Here is a 26,485-nt window from a genome sequence, read left to right as displayed (position 1 = left end):
TTTGTTTGTTTGTGGGGTTTTTTTTGTTGTTGTTGGGGTTTTTTTTTAATTTTGCTTTATTGGGCCAAATATAAAAGGACATACAGACTCAGAAAATTTGAGACAGTGAACAGAGTTGGATTCTAAATGCTAAGTAAACTAAATATTCATACTGACATACCGATTAGTAATAGTTCTTAAACTAGGATAAATAGGGAAGTGTTTTTATAGTTCAGATTTTATAGACCACCTATCTGCTTTTCAACCAGTTTCTGAGACTGTATACAGTGAGCACTATAATTTATAAGAAATCATTTTAGCTGACCAGACAATACATTTTGATAATATAAATGAATTGACTGAAAGAACTTCGTAAACAATGAAAGCAGAGTATAAATCTTGAAGAGTGGAGAAATTGTCTAAGGATTAAAAACATAATGACCCAAGATGTAATGGAATAAAGAGAACTACTTCTTACTCTGAGGAATGTTCTGTTGCCTTTGTAAGTAAAGAACTCAAAGCACACCAAACATGACACAAGCCTCCACTGAACCTAAGCTGCTATGTCCCTGTTAGTATGGGATTCAAATACCAGAAGAAGCCTTCAAAGTAGGACCTGGCATCAACTCTTCTTTGTAGATAGGGAACTAAGTTATAAATTTTCTGTATTTTTGAATATTTCTCAAGAAATCTATGGCAAGCTCAGACAGAACATGTTATCTTCCACCGCATCTAGGACCTTGATTAAAAGATCACCCCTCCTCCCACAGGAAAGGGAGGCAAAAGAGTTTGAAGCCATAAATCTCTGAATTTCCTGTTTACCTGGTAAGCACATTACATGTCAAGCAAAAGCCATCTACCTGCATGAAACAGAAAGAAACATCCTTGATGTGTAATGGCTGAAAGAGGGTGTGACACAGTACATAACCCTTCTCCTTGCAGCATTTTATGTGGCAGGTCTATTCTGCATTGTTTTTCCCCTCCTATACTCACAGAGCAGCATTTGCACTTTGTTATCAGCACCTGAACCGGTATTTTAAAAGGATCTTAAAATGAACTTAAACTTGTCCTGATTTTGGCTGGGATTTAGATAATTTTACTCCTAGTAGCTGGTACAGTGCTGTGTTTCGGTTTTAGTATGAGAATGGTGTTGTTATTACCCTGATATTTTCAGTTGTTGCTAAGTAATGTTTATACTAAGTCAAAGACTTTTCAGCTTTTCATGCAAGAAGGCTGGAGGGGGAAAAGTTGAGAAGAGATACAGCCAGGACAGCTGACCCCAGTTGGCCAAAGGGATATTCCATACCATATGGCGTTATGCTCAGTACATATACTAAGGGGAAAGCTGGCAGGGGGCCACTGCGTGGGAACTATGTGGGCATCAGTCAGCAGTGGGGTGAGAAACTTCATTGTGCATCACTTGGTTTGTATATTCTATTCCTTTTAACATTATTACTATTTTCTTCCTTTTCTGTCCCAAAAAAACTGTCTTTTTCTCAACCCTCAAGTTTTCCCACTCCTACTCTTCCGATTCTCTCCCCCATCCTGCTATGGGTTGGAGTGAGCAAGCGGTTGCATAGTGTTTGATTGCTGGCTGGGGTTAAACCAGGACAGAACTACACAACATACAGAGGATTAACTAAGCTGAGGAACCATGGAAGAACCTGGCAAACCTTTGCAGCTTTATATAGCCTAGCAATATGAAACCCCTTTCTATTCTTGGCTAGATTTCCTTCACCCACCCACTTTGAAAATTTATATGGAGAGAAAACAAACTGTAGTACCTCTAAGGAGTATTCACAAGGCTAATTTTAGGCAGAGGAAACCACTCTCTTTCTTTCTTAAGCCCCTGGAAAGACAGAAACTCCATAGGAGACAGCCAGAAAAGGCTAATTAAACTGGATTTGTAATTGCAAACATTAAAAAAAAAAAAGGAAGAACAAAAGCCCAGTTGAAACTTCAAACTAATCACACACCTCCACCCGTACCTGCCTGCTCGTAACTAATTTTTAGCTTCACTCAGACATATGTTCCTGTTCCTCCCAGTCTGCCCATGCTCCAAACAACAAATATGAGTTCTCTGGCCCAACCTTAGTCCAAACCAGTGTGTGTGACACCAACCCCACTCACACTACATCACAGGAGAGACTGAGACCTGAAGTTATCTTGGAAGGCAAAAGGAAGTATCCCCCTCTCCATCAACCACACTGCTCAGGAAGATCAGTCTACTGACCCTAACAGTTTTTTAACTCCCTCCAACATGTCTTATCTCCTTTTTCTCCTATATTTCATGATTCATATCCCAGGTCTGAAGATGCAAATTGTGATTTGAAATCTCTTTGTATCTTCCTGGATGAATCTCTACACACAATTTACAAAGACTTACATAAGCCCCCTTAAACCAACACAAAACTTCTCCCTGTATCACCACCATGGTTTAACAGGGCATGGAAGAACCTGACCTTCTGCAATTAAATTCAGGGTCAAATGACTCTATAACCATAATCTACTAATGTCCCAGGTTAAAATACTACTGCAAAGGTCCTTTTTTTTTTTTTTTAATTCCTTAGGACATGTAAGAGGAACAGCACGTACCTGAGTAGGAAGAGGAGCATCATCCACTACATAACTATTTACACCCATGGGCATCCAAAGAGACTCATTTTGGAATTCTATAATCCAGGGCTGAAAGCAGTCAATTGTCTTGGTCTCAACAGCTATGCCATGTTCAGTATCATGTGGGAAACATGTTACAATGTGTTATCGCTCAAATCCAAAATACCTCAAACTTTTCAGACTAAAAGTGAGCTATGGAAGTGGTCTTATTTGCTTAAAGCATGAAAAGCATAACACTGAATTAAGTTGACATTACCCTCATTTCCATAAACCACTGCAGCTACTGACTGACACTTTGCAAGTTAAGCAAGAGAGGAGTCAAATTCATACTGGCACTTCTACTGTCAGGCAAAAAAGTATGAGGCATGCATAAACCTGTGGTCCCATCTACTGCTTGTCACTGTATCAACGTAAAGCAAGTGTATATGTCACTTTCTCCTATCGATTTGCATTATACATACAGAAGTCATGATGCTCTGTATCTTCTCAAATGCTGTTTTATACTCAACAGTGAGCCTTTACTGTTTCAGAATAGTACCCACTAGGACAGGCTGTTTGATAGAAACTATCAAGCTAGAACTCATCCTCAAAACAGTTGCTATGTGTTTAGGCAGCAGCTACACATGTGTTTTTAAATGAACAAAGTGTTTGAATTTCTGCAGAGATTCAGCAACCTGAAATATGTATTATTGCATCTCCTAATTGGATGGTTACTAAAAAGAGACAGCTTGACAGCTTCTTCCTTCTATCAAATTTACTCTTGAAGAAGGATATATTTTTGTACAAATGTAAGATTCCTCCAAAAAAACAAATGCATAGAAGAAGGAAGTAACTGAATGAGATAGCTTATATTACTTTCACGAAGCTTTAAAATGTTTGATTAGGTTTCCTTTGGAGATTATTTAGTCTGTGACTGAATGTTGTCTTTTTCTTACTTTCAGGAACTGAATTAAAAAGGAATGTGACCTCTATCTAACAGTTCCAGCAAAAGATAGTATATCAGACTCCACCTCGTGCTTCAATAAACTGCACAGGCAGAATTTGCTCACAAAATTCTGAAGACGCTTCATCTCAAATCAGGACTTAATCAATTGATGTTGCAAGGTGTCCTTATGAGAAATTCTTTAGAGGACAGACTGCAAAATATTTGTTAACAGTCTATGAAGTACTGTACCTAATTAAAGAAAGTATATTTGTCAAATAAATTGATACATTATCAATTGCCTTCTCACTCTTAAATTCAAATTCAGCAATCTATAATGCTTCTCCAATGTATCATCATGATGTTAACAGGCCTTTGTTACAGCTAGTAAAAACCTCAATTACTCTTCTGGAGAAAATTCTGACATCGTACCTTTTTTCTATTCTTAATAGGACACTGTATTTAAATTACACACTGTATATTTTTTTTAACCAAAGAGTTCCTGAAAAAGCAAACTGAGATATTAAATAATGTAGTTTTTATGTTTCTTAATTTTTTCTTTGAAATAAAGAATAAAGAGCCTCTCTTTTTTTTTTTTTTTTGGATTTAAAAATCCAGTAAAAGTAATTCTGAATATTTTTAAATCAACTCAATATTAATTTATTTAATCATTATTTTTCTGGGATGTACCCCATATGCTTAAAAATTATTTTAAAATGTCTTTATAATTTCATTTTCATTTTTTTTCAAGTGTAAACTCTTTTCAGGAAAATAAGTGAAAATTTTTATGCAACTTACTGTAGGCAATTGCTGCTATTTAGTGTTTATATAACTTTTCTTAGAGGCCTTCTTTGCACCACCTAGCCTTGTGGGCTTTTTTCCTCGAAAAAAAAAGTGTTTATAGCTAACTCACTTAAAATTAGCAAATTTTTTTCTATTCATGCATCCCTCTCAGCTGCAAAAAAAATCATTCAACAGTGAGCATTTGACACTATTGCCAGCTTCCCCATTAATTGTCGACTAAGACAAGAATACTGAATTTTTGTGTGCTAAAATTTAGGCAGCAGTTTCCTAGCGAGAACACCCTCAGCTGCTGTCAGATGCTCAGTTTCTCTAAGCTGAAGAAGTGAATTGGCATACCTATACCCACTAATGACAGACAGCTCTTCTGAGCTGAAATGGCAGCAGGTTAGTTCCTCTAAGCAGCTGAAAGGGTGATGGCAATAGCTTCACAAACACCGCCTAATCGTTATTCTGCTCCCAAAGGTGTTGTAGCTGATTGATACACTAAAATTTCATTCTAGATGGTGATAAAAAACCCAAGCTATCACACAATTCTATTTGCTATCCTTACCCAGCAAATGTTTTGCCCAACTCAGACTGTCAGTTCCACTTCTAATCACTGTTCAAGCAACATTAAGCAAACGTGGCATTTGGAACACTTGATGCTTTCTCCAAAAAGCCAAAAATCCTCACTTATTTCCCTTCCTCTCAATCTTAGGCACTAAGGGATGTATGTTTTGTAAGATTCATGGTAAAAATATCCATCTAATAAAAAACTAATAATTTCATTCACGTTATTGACCTCATGAGCAGAGAAGCGCAGTTCTACTTGTTACTCATTAAGAAAAACATACTAAACTTCATCTTATGGAGAAAGTCCATTATACCCAAACCCCTTTCCCTCTCTTAACAAAATTTCTTTTCTGGAAAGGCTGTTCATTTACACACATGGGAAGTCACTCCCAGAACAGTTGTGAGTACAGTTAAATAGATATCTCCTCCCCTCTTAAAAAAAAAAAAATAAAATTGAAAACCAACATTCTGTGAGTTACTATCAATTCTTTCATAAGTACAAAGCTGAAGTCATACTATCATTCTTGACGAGTTTTTGCTAGAGAAAAGCACAGAAAAGTACCAAAAATGTAAAAAAGTAGCCAGGCTGTTCTGCTGAGCCAATCATCCATTAGTAACTTTTTTATTTTATGATCAGTAAACGACATTCTTACTGGGACAGAAAGTGGAAAATACGTTTTAACCATTCAATGATAACACACTCTGGGGAATACTTCCATAGAATTAAAGAGCATCATGGAAAAAATGCTACTAGGATTATCCAGTATTCAAGCTGGACACTCCTCAACAGAGGAATCCCAGAGGAGAGGCTCCAGCTAAGACAAGACTGTACAAACTGATGAAAGAAGAATAGATCAGGGCTGCTGAGCACATGTCGAATCCAGGAAGCCTCTAAATTATAAAAGAAAGGACAAAGAAAATTCTCTGAATTAATATTATAAACCTCTCTTGTTTACATAGTCTACTCCAGACACTGTTGCAGAGACCTTTGGACCTGACCTGATCCAGTTTTTCTTCCGCTCTGCCAAAGAAAATTGGCTTCATAAGCCTCTGCTTGAGATACCTGAAGCTAGAAGTGACCTGATATGTCTTACGTGGCAGAGGATGATCACCTTGCTACCATACTTGCTTAGCTCAAGTAACATTTCTCTTTAAAACTTAAAATTTGCAGGTTTCTTGCAGTCTGAATACCTTCCCTCACAGGTATTCATGGCAGTCTAAGACTAAATCATTATATCCTACAAACATTCCTCATTCAAAAGTGTTTTATGATCCACTTGATTATACCGTCCTCCTGTTCAGAAAAGAAAATAGGAGTATGATTTGGCCTTTTTTCTTGGACCCACTTAGTTTGTCAGTGCCAGGCATTTTTTCCCCAAGGGCTGGTTGTCACACTACCAAACCTATTTTAGCTCCCCTTCAGCCTCTGCCTTCCCTCCCTTCCACCAGTCCTTGTTCCCTCGTTTCCCAGCTCACAGCATTACACCATTACAAGGCCTCCACATAAAAAACGCTTACTGTTACTTTACATCAGATGTTTAGACACAAGATTAGGCCTCGTTCGCCTACAACAAATATTTTGTTTTATTAGTAGCTGGAAAACACTCCTAGGTAGGTACAGTTTCAAGTGAACATTTTTGATGATACAGTATTTGCCATTAAATGAAATGCAAACATATTTATTTGCTCAGTTCTGTGGTTATTTATTGAAGAAAAAATGTGACTGTCCAAGGCAATAAAACTACCTGAAACATTACCTCTGTGTCACAAACACTTGTTGCACAAGTGCACTATCACATCAGAGGAAAACAAAAGAAGCCAAAGAAAAAGAGTATTTAGAAAGAAGGCAGGATCAGACACTTAGGTACTTTTAATTGATCCAACTTCAGTGTTCCTCACACACACACACAAAAATCCTTGGTAATTCTATTGATCACTTGTATGATCAGTAAAGCATCATCATTCTCTGAAGTGCCAACCTTCTTGGCAAAAGGTAATCATAACATAAGGAAGATACTTTTACTTCTCACCATAAAACCAGATGCTATACCTACAAATTCACCTCTTTAAAACCTCTACAAACTGCAGCTGCATTAGCTCCTCCAGATACTTGGGGGGCAAGAAAAGAAAGAGTGGGAACTGGAGTTCTGGAAAAACCTAAAATGTCAGAAGTTTTTTGAAGGCAAAACCACAGTTTTGGCCAGGACAGTATTAATGCCAGCTGCCTAATATGCACATTTGGAGAGGCAAGGCTGAATCTACCTGCCAAAAATACCTTGAACCTGCCTGCCATTCACAGCATCTGGTAGCTTTATTTGATTATATTTATATGTACATCAGTCCAAAATCTGCTGCCAATAGAATTTTGTTATGACCAATCATAACTTAAGAGGTAGTACACCTTAGCTATTTGCAGATTAATTCTACCAGAAAGGAATTTCCACTCAAAGGTCAAATAAATCATGAAGTACTTATACCTCACTGCAACTACCTCAGCCTGCATAAGCCCAGTCTCCTCTGCCTGTTCATCTTAAAAATAGACACACTGAAGTGGAAAGATTGTAACAGAAAAGAAGTAGGGTGAAATTAATTTTGCCATCTGTAAGAGGATAAAGAAAATTAAAAAAATAATCCAAAAAGTATAATAATCATGTATGCATTATTTGTTATATTTCACATATATTTGTGTTACCCCCATCATCCCATGAAACTAATTTGAAATTCAGGAGCAAAGCCAGGGTTTTTTTTGAGAAGTTTATCATCGCCTTCTACCTGTCACTGGTCTCAAGATTGTGATAGCAAATCTTTAACACAAAATCACACCGAGGAAGAAGACAAATCATCAAATAATTATTGTAAAAATGTATTTTTTTACAGTTTGTTGCTTCATTGGATATAATTTAACTAGGGGCCAGTATTCCCATGATCATTCTAATGATTCTGCAACTACAAGCAATTTCTTTAGTGGTTAGGAGTCTATTCATATCAAGTCGACTTTATCATTACATTAATAATTCAGCAACTCCACAGCAAAAGAGTAAAAAGAATAAAACCACATCCAAGCAAATTCCCATCCCTCTACCAACCTCCCTGACCTGTTTCTTTCTCTCCCATCACAGAACATGGCAGATTTGTTTCTTCCCCAGTGTCAGAATTTTACATATTCAATGACCTCTTTGAGGACTGCTAGTAGGTAGAAAAGGTTAGACAACTTGAGAATCTTATATTCCCATGGAAATTGCAGTTTCTAAGGAAAACAAATATCTGTCACCTTTATTAATAACTGTTCTGTAGAGCTACTCAGCTTGAATGTTTCTAAATAGCTTATAAATCAAGCTGAAGTTCATGAAAAGTCTTGATTCTTTGGCCCTACATCAAGAACAGAGCTACATTCTGGAAAGTGTACCATAATTCTTGACCGCAATTACAGAATCATCTTAAAGCAATGACATTTAATGAATTATATGCATAATGTTTAAAGTAACAGGCTGCATTTTACACAAAATTCAAATATCATGACCTGTGTCAACAGATTGTAGTCCATTAGTTCTCAGAAGCGGACAAGGCACACTTGATGCCTTGCAATAATGAATCTTTAAGGAGAGCAAGAAAGAGCCAGAAGCAAAGAAAAATAAAATCAAAAATAAAATTAATGCATTTATGTACTTTCTTAATTTGTATTGCCAGGATTCACTTGAAAAGTGTACTGTAATACTTTAATATATTGTAGTATGTGTTTTTTTAATGCAGAAATGTTATTGCAACAGATTCCACTGCATTATTTGGCCACTAAATGTTCTTCCAGGAATAAAAAAAAATAATTTTGCACAGATGAGTGGAGCAAAAAGTGAAATTTCATGTACCCAGGTTTATTAAGCTTTTGCTAACTAAAGCTTCTCCCTCAGCTGCACTATTGTGAGGCCAAAGTCAAGAAGAATAAATTCGAAAAGAAAGAGGGTTCAAGGATATTTGGTGGAAGAAAACAAAAGCTTCCATGACTAGCAGCCATCCATTAACTAAAGAGCCACAATTTTTCATAATTTGCTGCTGTCACAAAAGCCCTCTGCAAAAGACAAAGCTGCTGGCCTTTCCCTTGCCAGTCCCTAACAGTAACAGCTTTTTGGCACTATACTATTTGTATCCCTCATGAGCATGGCCCTGATGTTGTGCTCCATCCAGTGGAGTAGCTGACCCTCCCATGAGGGGCAGAGCACACACGACACTGTATTTTCATTCCCATCGAAATGCTGCTGAAAGCAGCCACAAGAGACAGCTTTTCCAGCAAACAGGAATGGTGGGAATCACACTGTAACTCCCAGCCAGGCAGAAAAAACACTGTTTTCACATCACAGCAAATGGGTGTCTTCACTGGAGATCCACAGTCCCCATCCTAACTCAAGAAAGCAAGACCCTTGTTTACATTAAGGCTTGCATAGGTGCATGTTTGGGAACCATCAACCACTGCACAAGAGCAGAAAGGTACTTTTCAAGCAAAGTGGGTATCTCCCACCTTCACCATTCTCTGAAAACACAGTATGGTTATGCAAAGTCAGAGTAACCTCTCATGGCATACACCTCTGAACAGCAGAAAAACTATGAGGTTTTGCCAACAATTCAGGAAAAACTACGAGGTTTTGGCAACAATTCAGGAAAAATCGTGTTTCTTCCTCTTCCTGGGTCTGTATGCTCTTTTAAAAAGTTTAAGTAAGAATATAAAGTATAATCAAAACTGCCTTTGTACACAATGTTTACTGTACTTATTATTTCCTGTTAGACATATTTTCTTTCCTTAACAGAGCTATTTTGTGGATGAATGGTGAAGGATCAGGCACTGATATTTTCCTGTTCAATGCAACTGAATGCTTCCAGCTGCAGCTAACAGAATTCATGCACCACATCTCCCTAGTTGATCATAATCAAAACCAAACACCCCCAAACCCTCATTTCTCTTGCGTATAATTTACTGAGGGGCAATATGCACGTACCGAGGGCCTGGCTGCATAACTCCAAACAACCTCAAGTTCACTTTAGCTGTTCCCATGTGCATGCTTGTATTAAGCCTAGATTATAAAATATCTGTGGCAGAAAGTATTACAAACCTTTAACAGCTTCTTCTGCCATCTATGCCCTTACGCACATACAAAGAGCTGGGCAAGTTTTTCTATTGTTAGATTATAATTGGTACTGAAATGACCCACTCCATTCCAATCACATTAAATACAAAATCAGTCAACACCTTCTTTCACCTAGCATTTGGCCAGAGTGAAATTTTAATATTGGTTCTGATTATTCTTAACCTTAGGCTGCTGATCTCCAGTTACTTTTTTGGATGTTACCGAGTGTCCATGCCATGCAGAAGACATTCCCTGAGGTGCACGTCAAAATTTGTGGCTATTAGGCCATCATCTGTTATGTTCTGCAGCAATGAAATTCTTTGCTAGGAGACAAGTTTTGCCTCGCTATCTCTGTTACTCAAGAAACTCAATTTTCCAAAGTAAATGACTTACTTTCTGAAGAGTTTTCCCCCCTCCATATTGTCTGCTTGGCTCATAGAGGGTTTTGTGCATGGGAAGTGAACTCCTTACAACCACTGCCTCAACACTGTATCCCACCCCTGCCATTCCAGGAGCTTCTGTGCTGCAGCATCTCTAAGCAAAAAAAACCAAACCCCAACAAAAACCAAAACCAAAACCACCCCCTCTCCCCCCAGAAGTCCAAACAAACAAGAAAACAACAAAAAAACAACCAGGGAAAAAAAAAAATTACTCTTTTGGAAAGGGCTAACTTTGACCTAGTCCTTTTTTTTTTTTTTTCTTAGAATATTACAGAACTGTAAACAAAAGAATTATCATTAACATTCTCAAAAAAACCCCACAAAAACAAAAAACGAAGATGTCTATAATTCCTCAAATATTTTGATAATTCATGTCACTGTCCCTTGTAGATTGTGTGCAATGTAGCTCCTAGGAAGCCAGGGGATAAGAGACAAAAACTGTGCCTACTCAGCCTGATTTTGCTAGAGCTATTCACTCTGTGTTTCTGCCAGGATCGTGTGATAGAAAGCTGAATCGTCAATATAAATAAAATCATTTGAAACAACAAAGCTGTGAGGGACAAATTGTATTTGCTAGCAGGCATCACACAGGTTTTATAGAGGTCAATGATAGCCTTGGATGTCACTACTGTGGGGAAGCTCTCAATGTGGTACAGAAACGACCATTTTTGGTGGATATGAGAGGGACTGGAAGGAGTGAGAGTTCCTAAAGAACTGTAGGGAATAATATTTTCTAGGTTGCACTCGCCGCCAACTACAGCTTTCCAGGCAGTACAGGATGCTGCTGCACATCTTCACTAAATAAAGATCAAACCAATCAAAATCCAAAGCAAATGGATGTATGTGATTCCCCATCACTTTACATCAAGTGAGGCTCATACATGCCTTGGAAGAGTTTCATCTATATACAGGGCAATGCTTAAAATATAGCATATTTTGCAGTTTTCTTAAGTAATGAATATTTACTGTTTTACAGAGAGTCTCTAAGCTGATTTGATCATTGACTCTGACTTTGGATAGAATTGAGAAAATTTGGGAGATGTTTTTGGGGAGTTGTTTGTTTATTTGTTTTGGATTTTGTTGTTTAAACATAACATTTGATAGAACGCATCTAGCTCCCCTTTATGGCTGAAGACAGTAACATTCACTCCCACAGATATAGCCACAAGGCTCAAGGTTGGAAGAACTGGGAAGAAAAACACTATATACTGATGTGTCATGAATCTTCCCAGTTTCAAACTGACAGTTATGAAATGCTGTCTACAGAAATATTGTAAAATGGAGAAATATTCTTTCTCTTTGAAAATGTCTTTAATATACAAGAAAAATAATGCAAAAAGTGAGGCAGTTGTCTGAAGAAGCAGGGACCTAAACTCGAAAGCCAAGTCAGTATCCTTGCCACTGTGAAATAGTGATTACCTTTAAAAAATAATAAAAAAAACCTGCAAACAAAACCAGGTTTTCCACATTAAAAAAAAAAGTTCTAGGCACTTCTCTTCTTCCTTGAACCTTTTGCTCCATGACATACATCATGTTTTTTCCACCTAAATCATACACATCATCTATCAGACATTAATCCCTTGTATACTGAAGGGTTCCCATTACTTGAAATCTGTCAGCCTCCTGATCTTTAAATGTTTGTTTCACACGTGTTGCAAGATGATCAGAATTATCCTGAATTTGTATCAATAGCCTGTTTACAGTAACACCAAATGAGTAAAGTGGAAGAAAAAGACAGAAACAATGGCTTTGAGTCTGAATACCAAAACAATTCTTCTATATAAACTCATCCCCTAGTATACACATAGCTGACTGCAGTAAGAAGATAGGTTTCCATCTAAAATATTTCTCCTACCAGCAGTCCCTACTGCCATAAAAGAAGGGAAATAAAGGGGATACTTCAATATATATGCATACAAATGTGTATATACACACATTTAAAATAAACACCAGATTTTTAAATTTAATTTCAGTAAGAAATCAAAGGTTTCCCTTGGAATTTTGCAGAGACCACACCACATGTTCTAACAGGACTGTTTGTAATCAAGTTACATATCAAAGCAGTTTAACATCAGACACAGAGGTAAGCAGCCTTAAATGTACTCCAGCAGCAACAACTTGTTCTTTTGAAAATGCGCAGCCTAATTAGGAAAAACAGAACAAGTCAGGAACAGAGAAACTTTCATCTTTTCATCATCATTTCTAGAGAGTAAGTCATGAGGAGCAGCTGAGGGAGCTGGGGTTGTTCAGCCTGGAGAAAAGGAGGCTCGGAGGAGACCTCATCACTCTCTGCAACTACCTGAAAGGTTTTAGCCAAGTGGGGGGTCAGCCTCTTCTCCCAGGCAACAAGTAACAGGCTGAGAAGACAGCCTCAAGCTGCACTAGGGGAGCTTCAGGCTAGACATCACAAGGAAGTTCTTCACAGAAAGGGTCATTAAGCACTGGAACTGACTGCCCAGGGAGATGGTGGAGTCACCATCCCTGGAGGTGTTCAAGAATGACTGGACATAGCACTTAGTTTTATGGTTTAGTTGACAAGGTAGTAATTGGTCAAAGGTTGAATTTGATGGTCTTAAAGGTCTTTTCCAACCTAAATGACTCTGTGATCTCAATTTTTTTCTACTGTTACTACTAAATGATGACTTGCCAGGTGACAAATACTTCTCCAGCTTTCTTGCTTTGTAAGACTATATGTATGTCTTAAATATGCAAGAAAGAGTATATTCAGATGTCCTCATTGTAAATAAGCTATGTGTTACACCCTTCTAGAAGTAGACCTCTGTGGTCTAGATACAAACAAAGTTGTGTTGGTTGTCAAAAGCTTATATATACAATAATACATGAAATGTCATCAGCTTCCACTCAAACATGCTATTGAATATATAGCTGACAGGAACCCCCAGGCGTCACCCCAGTTTGGTTTCTTTTGTACCACCGGAACATGAAAGCTAAATACCACCGGACTAAAACATACTACCAACTCTGAAACACTCTCCCACAACACCAAGGAAAGAGCATGGCAGGAATTTCTTGCAAGACAGAAGGATTTCTAAAATTAGATGTGACTTAGCTATAGGAATGATAAAAGTAAAATGAATGAAATGTAAGATTGAGGGCTACTAAACAGCCAGAGCTGGGAAGAACTTCCTCAAAACCAGATAAATACAGCCTTAAGTGTTATATCACCTCAGCCTTGGCCATATTGATCACCATAACTGGTCTACTCTGGCCTCCAATCGGGAGGCCTGGAGACGCACCATCTATAACGCAGCTGTCTCCTTTGAGAACACACACAGGATCACCCTTGAGGAGAAAAGGCAACGCAGAAAGAACCATGTCTTGCAGAATACACCATCTAAGGAGTCTTTCTGCTGTGCCTTTTGCAATCGGATATGTCTGTCACGTATTGGCCTCATAAGCCACCAGCGTGCCTGCAACAAATGTGGATAGAGCCTTCCCAAATCTTCATTCATGAAGCCTAACCATGATGAAGTGTTATATACTGCAATATGAAATTTTAACTTCTTAAAGCTTCTAGGGTTTGCAACTGCTGAAGACAGACTCTACAATCTCTAGCTCAGAAAAGCATCTTTTCCTATATTTAGCTTTTATTCATATTTTTACATCATTACGGTCTGAGAAAGTAACAATTTCCACCTGTTTCTTATTAGGTTTTTTTCCCCGCGAAGATAATTGTTCTCTCCCTACAGCTCGCAATCACTGAAAGCTGAGGGGGAAAGGCAACCCTACGTAATCTATGTTATTTGGTGAAATTGACCTAATAAAATTTTGCAGCATTTCTGGGACTTCAACAACCCTATAACTGTTCACCAAGCAGCAGTTACTGATCCTATTGAATCCTCTTTCTTTTGTGGTGCAATCCAATAATGGGGCAGATTTAAAAAAAAACAAACACAAAGAAACAAAACCACTTTATACAGAGAACACAGCATATTCTGACCAGAAGGGTAAAACCTAAAAACACCCACCCTCATTAGAACATCTGCATTAGTAGCTGGACATTGTAAACCAGGAAGATTTGTTTGCCATACCAGTGATGTTCTCCAGCAGAGTTAGTAAGACTTCCACAAACTACCCAAGACTTTAAAAACAAATATTTCAATGTTACTAGAAGAATTAAATTATTCATGATTAATAACTGGTTTGAGCAGTGTCCTTTTCTCTTTTATTTACAAACCTGTTTTCTACAAATATATTAGTTTAATGTATTTTCTGAAGATGGTCTAGGAAAACTATGACTTCCCTGGAACAGTTGCCTTTGTAATCCACTACATACGAACTGTCCTTTAAGCCATATTGATGTTTCTTCACTTAGACAAGGTTTAAATAAGAAACAACCTGCAGAAACAGCAAAGAATATATATTATTGCGTGTATGCATGCATCCATTTGCTACTTAGAGTGTCAAGACAAGGAAGAAAGTCTCTCCATGGACTCAAAATATCTCACCAGGTTACTAAAGGACCCAAAAGATCCCCTTGGAGTTCCAAATCTGGCAAAGTGGGGGAAAAAGCCCACTTTTTTATGCTGAGTAGTACGTAGTATGTGTACAGACTCACAGAATATGCTGCGTTGGAAGTGACCACAAGTGATCATCAAGTACAAATCCTAGCTCTGCATGGGACCACCCCCAAGAGTCACACAATGTGCCTGAGAGCGCTGTCCAAACACTTCTTGAACTCTGTCAGGCTTGGTGCTGTGACCACTTCCCTGGAGAGCCTGTTCCAGTGCCCAACCACCCCCTGGGCAAAGAACCTTTTTGTAATATCTAACCTAAACCTGCTCTGACACAACTTCAGCCTGAATGGCTACAGCAATAGCAGACTAAGTTGTGAAAGCTCATGTTAATTCATAGAATTTCAAACTTTTCCTAAAATATGATTTTTTTTTAAGTTTTGATTCTCCACAAAAACAAAACCTGTGGCCTGAGGAATGGATATAAGGTCTGTGTGATGAAGCTCCTCAGGAGGTAGATACACAAAATTGCAAGAAAGTACATGGACTGCAGAAGGATGTCTGGGCACCCACTGGTACTACAACACTGCTATCTTGTAAAGTGAGGAGAAAGCAAGCAGAAAAATCTCAGTATCCTTCTGGTGAGATACAAAGATGCTGAGAAAGAGAAGAGTCAGACTTTCTCACCCTTGGGAACCAGAAATCTACAGGAGGGCAGCGCAGCCTTCTTCATATTAATTGGTAGTCATACTGCACCCCATGAAACACTAAAGTAGCCCTCCATAATCATGAATTTAATAAGCACACTTCACAAAAAGGAATTACACAAACTTTAAGAGAATGAAAAAGCCCAACACGCAGTAAAACCCCACACAACAAGCTCAGCATACAGATCTAATTGTAAAGATATTCTTGGATTATTTTTTACTAATCAGTCACTAAATCCATCAGTAGTCTTCCCAAAAAGGAAGAGTTTTGAAGTACAAAATTAGAATCCCTAACTTAAAGCTCCAATTCACATTTCTAACATTTCAGGATTAAAACACAGGCATCTTTTGCAACCCACAATCCCCTAATTCAGGTGATTCATGTTATAGAAGTCAACATGGACCCTGGAAACCCAGAAGCTTGCTTCCCCTGCATACGATTAACGGTGCTGGAAATTACTAAACATGTAATAAATAGTAATTGCTTTTTAATCAGTGCCACAATATTTGATGCTTGCACTGAATAATGCAAGACCATATGGAGAACTGCCAAGTAAATCTGTAGCATCTAGCTGGATTCACATTAAGCTTCATTTGTGTATGTGAATTTATGTATAAGTGAATATATTTATACATGGAGAACATGAAGTGCTCCATATATATTACATTATCAATGTTGTCAATTAAATTTTCATCCAGATGAAGTCTGTATGTGTTGATGTTCACGTTGGACTATTGATAAGTCTGTTCCCAATTACTCCACTGATGTGATCTGAAGACACCTAACAGAAGGGCTCTACTATATCTAAGTAAAGATATATCATCCTGTCTTTATACACTCCATGCACAGAGCCAAACCAAGAAACTTGCCTGTTCTCTCAGTCTGCTAATGTCTCTGAAAAACCATCAGAGAGGACCACCATGTAGCTAGCAGCTGTTTCTTAGACATCTCTAAATGAAAGATTTTCCCTTTTTTAAGATATAGGGATGATGAACATGACTAGAAATAATCTGAAGTGACCAGGCACAGTGGGAGGGAGCAGAAGACATGGCTGTGCTGAGAGGTGCATCCAGCTGCTGAGTCTGTGGGTGCCTCTGAAGCAGACGGACAGCATGAAAAATTAGGGAAAGTGTTCCTGGGCTGGATACATTTGAGTAATGAGAGAAGTTTGTAAAAGTCAATCAGAAAAAAACACGCTTAGATAAGATCAGACTAGAGCAAAATAAGACAAACAGGAGAATCAAATCACAGTTGAGATCTCAAAGATGTGAAGAGCAAGTAGAGAGAAAAGATACAAAAAGAGAGAAAGCAAACTATGAATAAAAAGTGGCATTAGGTCAGTGTGAAAAATTATGATTAGCGAGAAAAATTGGCAATAAGAATGGTGAGTGTGAAAGCAAATTATCTAACTTTAATATAGTAGGATAAACATTAACAAGGACATTGAAAATTACCATACAATTTTCCAGTTCCCCAGAAAATCTACATATGATTGGGAATAATTCACACCACAGCTAGGAGAGACTGAGAAATAAGTATGAACATTACAAACAACAACTGAGTAAAATTTACTATCTTTTCCAGAGATTGTGGTATATAAAGGCTCCAAGTCAGATATTCAGAGGAATAGGGTGGTAAGCAGCAGCAGTTCACAGGTGCAAAACAGTTACTTTCCTAAACTCAAGAACATCTAAGTTTCCAACCCTTCAGCAACCAAATGCAAACACGAATGTTGCAGGTCTTGAGCAGGGCACTGTGGAAGATAAAAATAGTTCTGCCTGCAACAAACACTTGTCTCTACAGGCTCACAACCCGGCAGTTGAGAAGCACGAGGTGCACTTTTCCATTTCCTAATAGAACATCAAATCACATGCTCAGCCACTTGCAGATCAAAACTAGCTGTCTTACAGCTGTGCAACTAGTGATAGGATTAAAGGAACACATAAAATCCTTGCAAAAATACTTGTCAATTTGGGATTCTCCAGATATAGCTCATCCTCAAAAAAGCCACAGTGCATAGCACATGGCAATATCAAAAACACAGCAGAAGAGGGAAAAAGTTCCAAAATGCTCATAACTAAACTAATGTATATTGTGAAAGTGCAGAGGAATTTTGCAGAGAAGTTTTATTTCATATCAACTCTTTAGCAGCATACAGGGGGGGAACATTAGAGAACTGAGTTGCAGAAGGTTTAGAGGAGATGCAGGTGTTTAAAATAAAAAAGAATGGCTCTCTACATGTTAAATTGGAAGAAGAAGAGGCAAGAGCAGACACCAAAGAGTTTTTGCCATGCTCTTGCCAACGTATATGACCTAGCTACTGCAGAGAATGCCAAAAATTTTTCTTTTTGGATCTTGCTGAAGTGCTGTCACAACAGCAGTCCAGTGAGATAAAAGGGCACTCAAAACTGCAGGCATGCTTTAAGCTCACTAAGCATTCTGTTATTCTCTGATAGCTTTCATTTTATTACGGAAATGTTTCCACATGGAAATGACTTATGTGTGCAAGGAGAAGCCTCTCTCACAAGAAGATTATAGCAGTACATCACAGAAAACCCCAAAGAAAGCACCTGGTTGCCCCAAAGAATATAGTATGTTCTAATTCCCCCTTTATTATATTTTTCCTGTTTCTTCTTAATGGTAGAGAGATACAGACAAAAGAAAGGAGTGGAAAAAACCACAGTGAGAAACAGCAACATGGAGCACTGCAAGGAAAGAAAGGTTAATTACAGCACAAGAAAAGATGCAAGGAATGTGAAGAATGTCAGCAAGCAAATAAATCAATAATCTACAGTCATCATCTGCATTCCTGAACTACCTTGAAAGCAAGGATATCTGCCCTTAGCATTCCTGAAAACAGTAGAGATATTCAAGGAAGACCCCCTGCCTGCTGCACACTCAGTTCCTGCCAGCACCCTTGTGTCAACAGCTGATTACAAGGGAACTTTTCCAAAGGGAGCCTGTACTATCTCTTGTAACAGCTTTTTTAATACGAGCTTGTAAATACCTCGAGACAGCCCAGAAATATTAACAAGCCAAAATTCATGTTGTGATTATTGCTCTTAGTTGAAAAAAACCTCAAGGTCATTATCAAACAATTGCAGGAATGATGCACTAGGTTCCCCCCTCAACACTGCTCTCTAAAACATACCAGAGCCTAGCAGCTCATATGGAATAACAGCACAGATCAATAAAGCCGGAAGACTAATGGGGTTTTACAGATATATTTCTTCACAATGGTATCAACATACTATAAGACTTTTACAAAGGAAGGTGAACAATAGAGACAAGGAGACCTAAAAGTCAAGACTTAACAAGTTGGAAACATTCTGTATTGCTGATGGAGAAAAACAAAACAAAAAAACAAACCCCAAACTAAAACAAAACCCAAAACAAAACCCCAACCCTCAAAACAAGTATATAACTGACATCAAGGAGATGCCGTCAAGTAATATGACACAACAGAAATGGATCTGCAAAGCCAAACAGTGGGTGCTAAAGGCCTTACTGACAGCCACCCCTTACACATTGCGGGGGAGGCTTACTTCAGATGAACTGTAGACTAGTGGCATGAACTGAGCATCCAGTAGGGGTTGAGCTAAATAGCCTGGCTTAGTTTTGTCCATAAAAGAATTTAGATCAACCTCTGGTGCAAACCAAAATACTGGAAATGGGGAACAGAAATTTGATTCAGCAGTGCAATCCTCGGCCGCTGCTAACACAGATTTACCCGAAGTTGCAATATGACTCTGATGCTATATATAAAAAGTCTTGTAAGTCCAGTATCTGTCTCAAACAAACAGCAACAAAAAAGAAAAGGATAGAATGATTCCATGAGCACTGGTGCTTAGAAGATCACTTTTGTCTACAAGACGTAGCAGTAATTCTTCAAAAATTGCTTTGCCACACAGAACATATAAAAAACCCACCGCAAATCTTCTTATAGAATTATTTCTAAACTGGACTTGCTTGTCTTCATGCATACACAGAATGCTTTTGCAACACTTGTTTTTGCAAATGAAGCTGATACAATACAATTAAGTAGCTGGGGGCATCTTTTTATGTGACTGAAGAAATTTCTTAATGAAGTGTAGCAATCAAAACAAGCCTATTTTCAATGTCATTCCACAGCAAAGCTGGGGGCTCCACCCCCAACTCTTCACATGTATTCAACAGATTTTACAGTCATCTTTTACATAATGGATGCAATTACATTAAAAAAAAAGAGAGAGAGAGAGAGAGAAAACTTACTGTACCTGTATGTTGTTCTTCAATCCAAGCTTGTAGATACATGAAGAGGAGTAGACCAGCTACTCCAAACAGCAGTACAGACACAAAGACTTGTCTTAGGTTCATGACCCTATCAGGGGTCCTCTTTTCAGCTTTCAAAAAGACTCATGGCTCGCTTTTCTGAAGTTTTCAGCATGCCTGCATCTTCTTCAGTATCTTCCCCACAGACACCAACCTGGAATAACAAGAGATGGAGGTTGTTTTCTGTTTTTATTCTTCACCAGAGACTGTGTAAACAGCATACTATATACAAGCTGGAACTCTTACAAGACACTACTTTCAATGCTTATATTTCTGTTCACAGCCTCAATGCTTTTTCTACCCCTGTATGAATTCCAAGCAGAAGTGTTTCTTGAAGTACCTGAAAAGACAATTTCACCTCCACAACACCAAACATTACCCGCTGCTGTAACAGAAGGAGGTGATGACCCAAACGAGATCATCAAGTGTCACACCAGTACACCACCAGCACACCACTCTGCCTGCCAACCTTCACAGCTGAGAAGCTACAATAAGCAGCTGGAGCCTCTCGGGATCCTGCAGTAACCCCCACAACACAACAACTTTGCTTGCAGTGCCTCAACATCAGTTCAGCCTATGCATCGAGGAGTCATACTCTGATGTTTATTGTCAAATATGAATCTAAGGTGAGTTTTTCAGGGTTACAGAATGTCAGTATGAGAATATATCAGTAACACAGCAGAAAAGGAATTAGTGGATCATCTTAATACTCAGCTATTTTGCAACATGGAGAAGGACCTGTCAGGAACTCAATTCTTGCCACTAAGTTTGAGGAAAATGAGCTCAAATGTAAAAACTTATAAAAAAAATTACTTTCTTGCACACCAGTGGGCCCAGAAAAAATAATTTACCTGATACTCTGCACCTGACACAAAGGGTTCATAAAATTCAGTTTATAACATCAGAACATAGAAGACACTATGTATCACTAAAAAGACAACTCCTTAACCTCAATGAGAATGTCTTCACTTTAAAAGCGCATTATTAGATGTTGAAGAGCAGGTGTTGAAACTGGCCTCACAGCAAATGTGTTAAAATTCAGTATAATGCACACCCTTGTAAGTGCACATCTGACAGAAGAGTCTGGTGAACTACTTAAGCGATGCTTAAGGAACCATTAGTCAAAGAATCAACAAGTGCAAACCTCTTCTGTTTCGCTGTAGACAAAAACTGTGTTGTTCACGTAACAGGACATTGGCAACATCTACAGTAGGAAAAAAGATTAAAAACAGCAAATAAATAAGATGTGAGGATCTGAATAAGTATCTTTGAAATAAAGTATTTAAACTGGAAAGCAAGAATCAATTTCTTTTGAAAAAGGTTGTTTGGGATTCACAAGTTTCTCTCATAATAGAAAAGTAAGCAATCTGGACCGACACAATGACAGTGGCATGCTCCAAATAAGCCTGCTTTTGTGGTTTTGTCACTTTCTTCCATCTCCGACCACACAAAACTCCCAAATTTTCAGCCCTTCTTTCTGAAAAGTGTCCTTGAGGAGGGGCAAGAAGAGCTTTTCAGGCCACATAGATGATGCTGAAAGTAAAGTATCTCAGACCACATCTCCACAAACATTTCTGACACACGTAGGCTGGCACTGCTGCACTCTCCAGTCACTTGCTCTCAGGACCCCTGACTGCCCAGCTCTTGCCACTCTTGCCATGAGGGCTTACACACCTGTTCAGTAACATTCTTCTGAACGTTCATCCAGCTAAATAGATGGATGGATAGCTCATCCAGCTAAAAACTGCCCCAGGAAAAGGAATGGGGACCTTACTGACCAAGGAAGTCAGGAAACACTAGTTTAATCAAATTACAGCTCCCAAAGGTTTTACCCAAGGAATAGCACTGATGTTTTTTCCTTTAGCAGTAGCAGCTACTGCATGCATCCATGACACCTGATAGCACAGGATACACAGCTGACCTTGCCCAGACACCATCATGGTTGCATCCAGCACCATCTACGAGACCTGAAAGGTGATGATGCAGATGCACAGTAAAATCAGGAGCACTTCCTAATAATTTAACCTGACAATAAAAAAACAGATGTTCTTCTACTAGGTAGTTTTGGTTTTGAGTGGACAGAAGTTCCTAAAAGGAAACAGCAGTTCCAGGTGCCTTTTTTTTTTTTTTTACTACTGAACATACCCTAAAGCCAATTCACTTCACCATCACTACAATTATCTATGTATCAAGAACTTACATGCTGCTTGCAATTAGTTTAATATATTTAAATTTAATTTATATGAAACTGTGTTCTTTGTTTATATGTTGGCTAAGTTTTAAGGTTAGTTTTAAGGTTAGTTTTAAACAAGAGTAACACTACTTTTAATTAAGACTACCTATTTTAGCACAGATCAGACTCTAAATACATCAAAGCCGTCCAAACTCTGAAGCTATTCTGCTACCTTATAAGATTTTAAAGGCTTTTCAGCTTGAATAAGTAGTTTAATTTATTTAACACAGTGATTTGTAACCCACATATGAAAAAATTATAGTGACATTTAAAAAAATCTGTGTGTATGAGTCTTCTATCAGAACTAGAAAAATGGCTGCACAACATTGACAAATTTGCTCCTTTGGTATTAAAAAGCAACGCTTATGGATAACACTCTCAGGCATCCTGGAAAAGAGGAAATACCTGCAAATATTCTTTAATCAAGATAAATGTTTTCTTGAGGCTGTAAAGAGCCAACAAGCAATTACTTTCAACCTAGGTATTTTCAAAAGGGACCAGCCGTATCCAGAGGTTCAGCATCCCTACTTAAGCTGTGAATCCTGCTTTGCTACCAGTCGTGGGCAACATGGCTCCACTGGGGGGTATCTTGACCATCCTGCTGGATGGGATTCTTGCTACAGGGAAACTAACATGGCCCTCCCTTGCTACAGGGAAACTAATGCTGTGACCCTCTCGTCTATGCTGAACTAGATTCTTGCTTTTGCCCAGCCTCACCCCCATCTCTTTTGGGTGTATGGAGCCCAATGTCCCATCTGTTTCAACTCAAGCTTTCACAGAAAATGTCATAGTGACCCATGCAACCTTTTGAGTACTGGAGAGAGATTACTACATACTAATCTTACCCACCATGGACAAACAGTTAATCTGGCAGAAAATAGCACTACATGCCTTAGAAGAGAAACACAGACTCCTTTGCAGCAAAAATGTAGAAATTTAACAAGTCTATCGTCATTCACTTCTGAGGCCAAATTGTTAAACGTTTGTCAAATATTAAGGGTTTTGAGAATGCACATTCCACTGATATAAAATCCTTGCATTTTTCCCATTGTGTATGGGTTCAAAGAGGCACATTCCTGTACAGGGCCAACACAAGCAATTGAAATAGCACAGCCACCCAAAAAGGGGGAAGAGTCTGCCTCCTACTTTTGGCATGATTCTTCATTTCAGAACACCATCCACCTTTTTCTTCCTGGCAAGCAAATATACCTGCAGCTGAGGAGAGGCACCCCAGCTCTCAGGTACCATTGCTGGCTTCTTCCTATTCTAGACCACACAAAATCAATGGCATCTGGTCACAGGATGTTTGTCTAACTTTAGATTTCCTTGCCACTGTGACCCTCACCATCATCTAGTTCCAAAATCAAGGACGTATAAAAGTAAAACATTAGATTGCCTCAACCTTTTTAGAAATCTTCCTTTTAAATTCCTGTTCACCTTTTTTTCCTTCACCTGAAAAAAAAAATAATCAAGAAGCATGGTTAACCAGCAGAATACAGATGAAAAAAATCCAGACACTCTTTATAATGGTCAAAGCATTCGTATTACTGTGGGATACCACAAATTCCCACCCACTCAGTATCTCCTTAGACACAACTGAATTAATGAAAGAAAAATGAGAAAAAGGACACAGAAAGCTACTGTAACCACATTTTTTTTCTTTTTTTATTCCCTTTGTCCTTCCTTACCTCAAGAAGCACTACATTTTCTGATATCTCCACTGGAGTTATCACAAGAGAAGTTTTGTACCGAGGAATGTTCTGCTGGACACTGGCCCAGGCTACTTTCAGCCCAGTCTGTGGAAGGAGGCAAGGATATCTTTTCACTTCAACGCTTCCCCTCCTCCCTCACTTCTCATCTGTTATCTTGTGTCCTACTTCACATACAGGTGATCCTTCAGGATCATCTTTCCACTGTCCACATCTCAACTTTCTGGCTTCGCAACAACTAGCACAAGGCACGGCTCCAGCTCTTAACAATGCTTGCACAGTTCCTCATATCAGGCAGTGCTGCTTTTTGTTCTGGTTTATTCCAAAGGTTGCTAGAAATATACATACAATATTTGCCATTTTCTATCTCCAGCAAGTTACCCTGAATATTATGGTTGGGTGAAGTCAAAGGCCCTACAGAAATCTGGTATAAGTGAGTAGGCAGATCGAGATAATCCAACTCAGTGTTGCTGAGAAAGTTTGTAAAAATTAAAAAAACACAACCAACCAATCAAACAAAAATACCCTCACCAAATCCCCTCATAAAAACCCCAACCAAAAATCACCCCAAACCAAACCAAGATTCACATAATGTAGCCCTTCCTGTCCATAGGAATCTACTGGGGAGATACAGACAGGGCAGTGGGGAGATACCCAGCATCCAGGCCCACTGGTACATCAGTCCTGCTGACACCTCAACACTTCTGCACCTGAAGAGCTGCTTATAAGAATGCTGTGTCAAAGTGTAACTGAAGACACCATCTGGCCTCCACAACTTTTATCACTGGCAATAAAAGAAGATTACTACCTACAAACATTGCAAATCAAGTTAAGAGAATTTTGTTGAGAGTTCCATAAGACACAAATAATGAAATATTTTTTTATGAAATACGTAGGGATTTCTTTTCAAAGGAGAGAGCTATTTTTGTCAAAGTGAGCATCTTTCACTCACCCACTGATAATCCTGAAACAATAAAGCCGCTTCAAAAAAATAGAGCTCCAAAATTTAAAATTTCAACTGCAGTCAGGAAATTCCATACATGAACATCACCAAAGTAACTTCCCACCTAGCCAACTTGTACATATTTAACATTTTTCAACTTCCCTCTCCCTCGTTACATAGCAGACTACAATGTTGTTATAGCAATTAAGTTTTATTATTAATACACTTTACAGCATACAACATATTGTACAAAATTAGTAACATGGCAAAGAAAATATGGTTTGCATTTGGTTTCACCATTTTAAGCTATTAACGTCACTAGTTCCTCATTATCCTTTCCATATATTTTAAAAGAAAAAAACTCCTTTTAATGAAACAATGGATGTAAACAAGACTCATTTTAGTAGAGGCACATATTTGTTACTCATGCCATTAAAACTTTCCATAGGAATTGTACTAGGTGACTGAAAGCAATCCATAGCACCTACATTGCTTCTGAGAACATGCACACCACTTACCTGGTTCTGCACCTCAACCATAAATCCTATTAAACTTCAGACCATATTAGTATAATGCACACAGCAACTTGCCTCAGACACTTGTAGTTTAATTTAAAGCTGCAGTTCTAAACAAACAAAAGTTATACTTGTGTTAATAACAGACAAATGCCAAGTTGTCCTATCAATGGGTATGGAGGTTAACACATCAGCATCATGGAAAGTTTTGGTTACTTACAGAAAACAGAGAAGACACCAAAAGCATCGGGATCTGGAGCTTCACCACTTCACCAGAATATTCAGTTCTGAGGGCTTCGCTCTACAGCTGCCAGACATCTCACTTAGAAAAGGAAAAATCATTATTATTCTTAGTAACAGTTCCCAGTCAGGACTGAGGGACCTCAGCAGACAAAGTTTGACATGCTTAGCTCTTACCTGTCTGAAGCACTGCTGGAAGTCAGAGAGCAGTCCCACATGGAAGACACCTGGACTCTGGGAAGTTAAAAGAGAAACAGGGCTCATGAGACAGCAACTTGATGACTCTCAGTCTTCTAGCAGGATTGGAGGTGGTTTTTTCCCCTCTCTTAGAATGGGGAAGATTAGGAGAAGGACTGTGTCAAAGCAAGATCTTCCCTTTTTTTGAACTGGTGAAATGATTCGTCTTGTTTTTGGACTGCAGTGAACCCAGGTGTTCTCAGCATGCCAATAAGACTCCCAGCCTGCCCCAGTCATCCACTCTACTGCTATAAAACGCACAGGCAACACCAGTCCATTTTTTTTATTTTGGAGACGAGCCACGAATTCCCGGCGTGTGACGGAGCGGGGAGGCGCGGGGGCGTGAGGAGTCAGCAGAAAAGTTGGTGGGTGCGCGGAGCGCAGCCCAGCGCGGAGCCGCAGCGGGGGCTTTGCGACCTCCGCAACTTCGGGGGACGAGCCGCAGCCCCTCGGGGCCGGTCCCGGCGCTGCAGCCCCTCGCCACGGCCGCGCCAGAGGTCGGGGCTGACACGGGCCGAGGCTCGCCCGCCCCTAGACCGCTCCCGCTGAACGCACCAGGGCGGCCGCACTGCCTCCCCGCCCCCCGCTCCCGTTCCCGTTCCCGCCGGCAAAACTCCCGGCGCCCGGGGCTGGGCGGTGCCGGCGGGGGGAGCGGCTGCTGGCGGGGCCGGGGAGGGATCCCGCAGC

The 26,485-nt window shown here is 39.1% G+C and overlaps 1 protein-coding gene across 1 annotated transcript in view; it reads right to left on the bottom strand.

The window, feature by feature from the left end:
* The window catches only part of CHST9 (carbohydrate sulfotransferase 9), an 87,545-nt gene extending 61,554 nt beyond the window's left edge, over positions 1-25,991 (bottom strand). Inside the window, exons 1-3 of the mRNA XM_008928357.2 lie at positions 25,739-25,991; positions 25,542-25,643; positions 19,867-20,075 (exon numbers count right to left, since the gene is read on the bottom strand). Coding sequence (XP_008926605.1) covers positions 19,867-19,966 — 100 coding nt within the window. The 5' untranslated portion in view covers positions 19,967-20,075; positions 25,542-25,643; positions 25,739-25,991. The remainder of the gene's footprint in view (positions 1-19,866; positions 20,076-25,541; positions 25,644-25,738) is intronic.
* Positions 25,992-26,485: the final 494 nt, after the last annotated feature.

The sequence above is a fragment of the Manacus vitellinus genome, unplaced genomic scaffold, assembly GCF_001715985.3.
Source record: "Manacus vitellinus isolate BGI_N305 unplaced genomic scaffold, ASM171598v3 scaffold_1_pilon, whole genome shotgun sequence".
Classification (NCBI taxonomy): Eukaryota; Metazoa; Chordata; class Aves; order Passeriformes; family Pipridae; genus Manacus; species Manacus vitellinus.
This window is presented reverse-complemented; position numbering and strand designations above follow the sequence as displayed.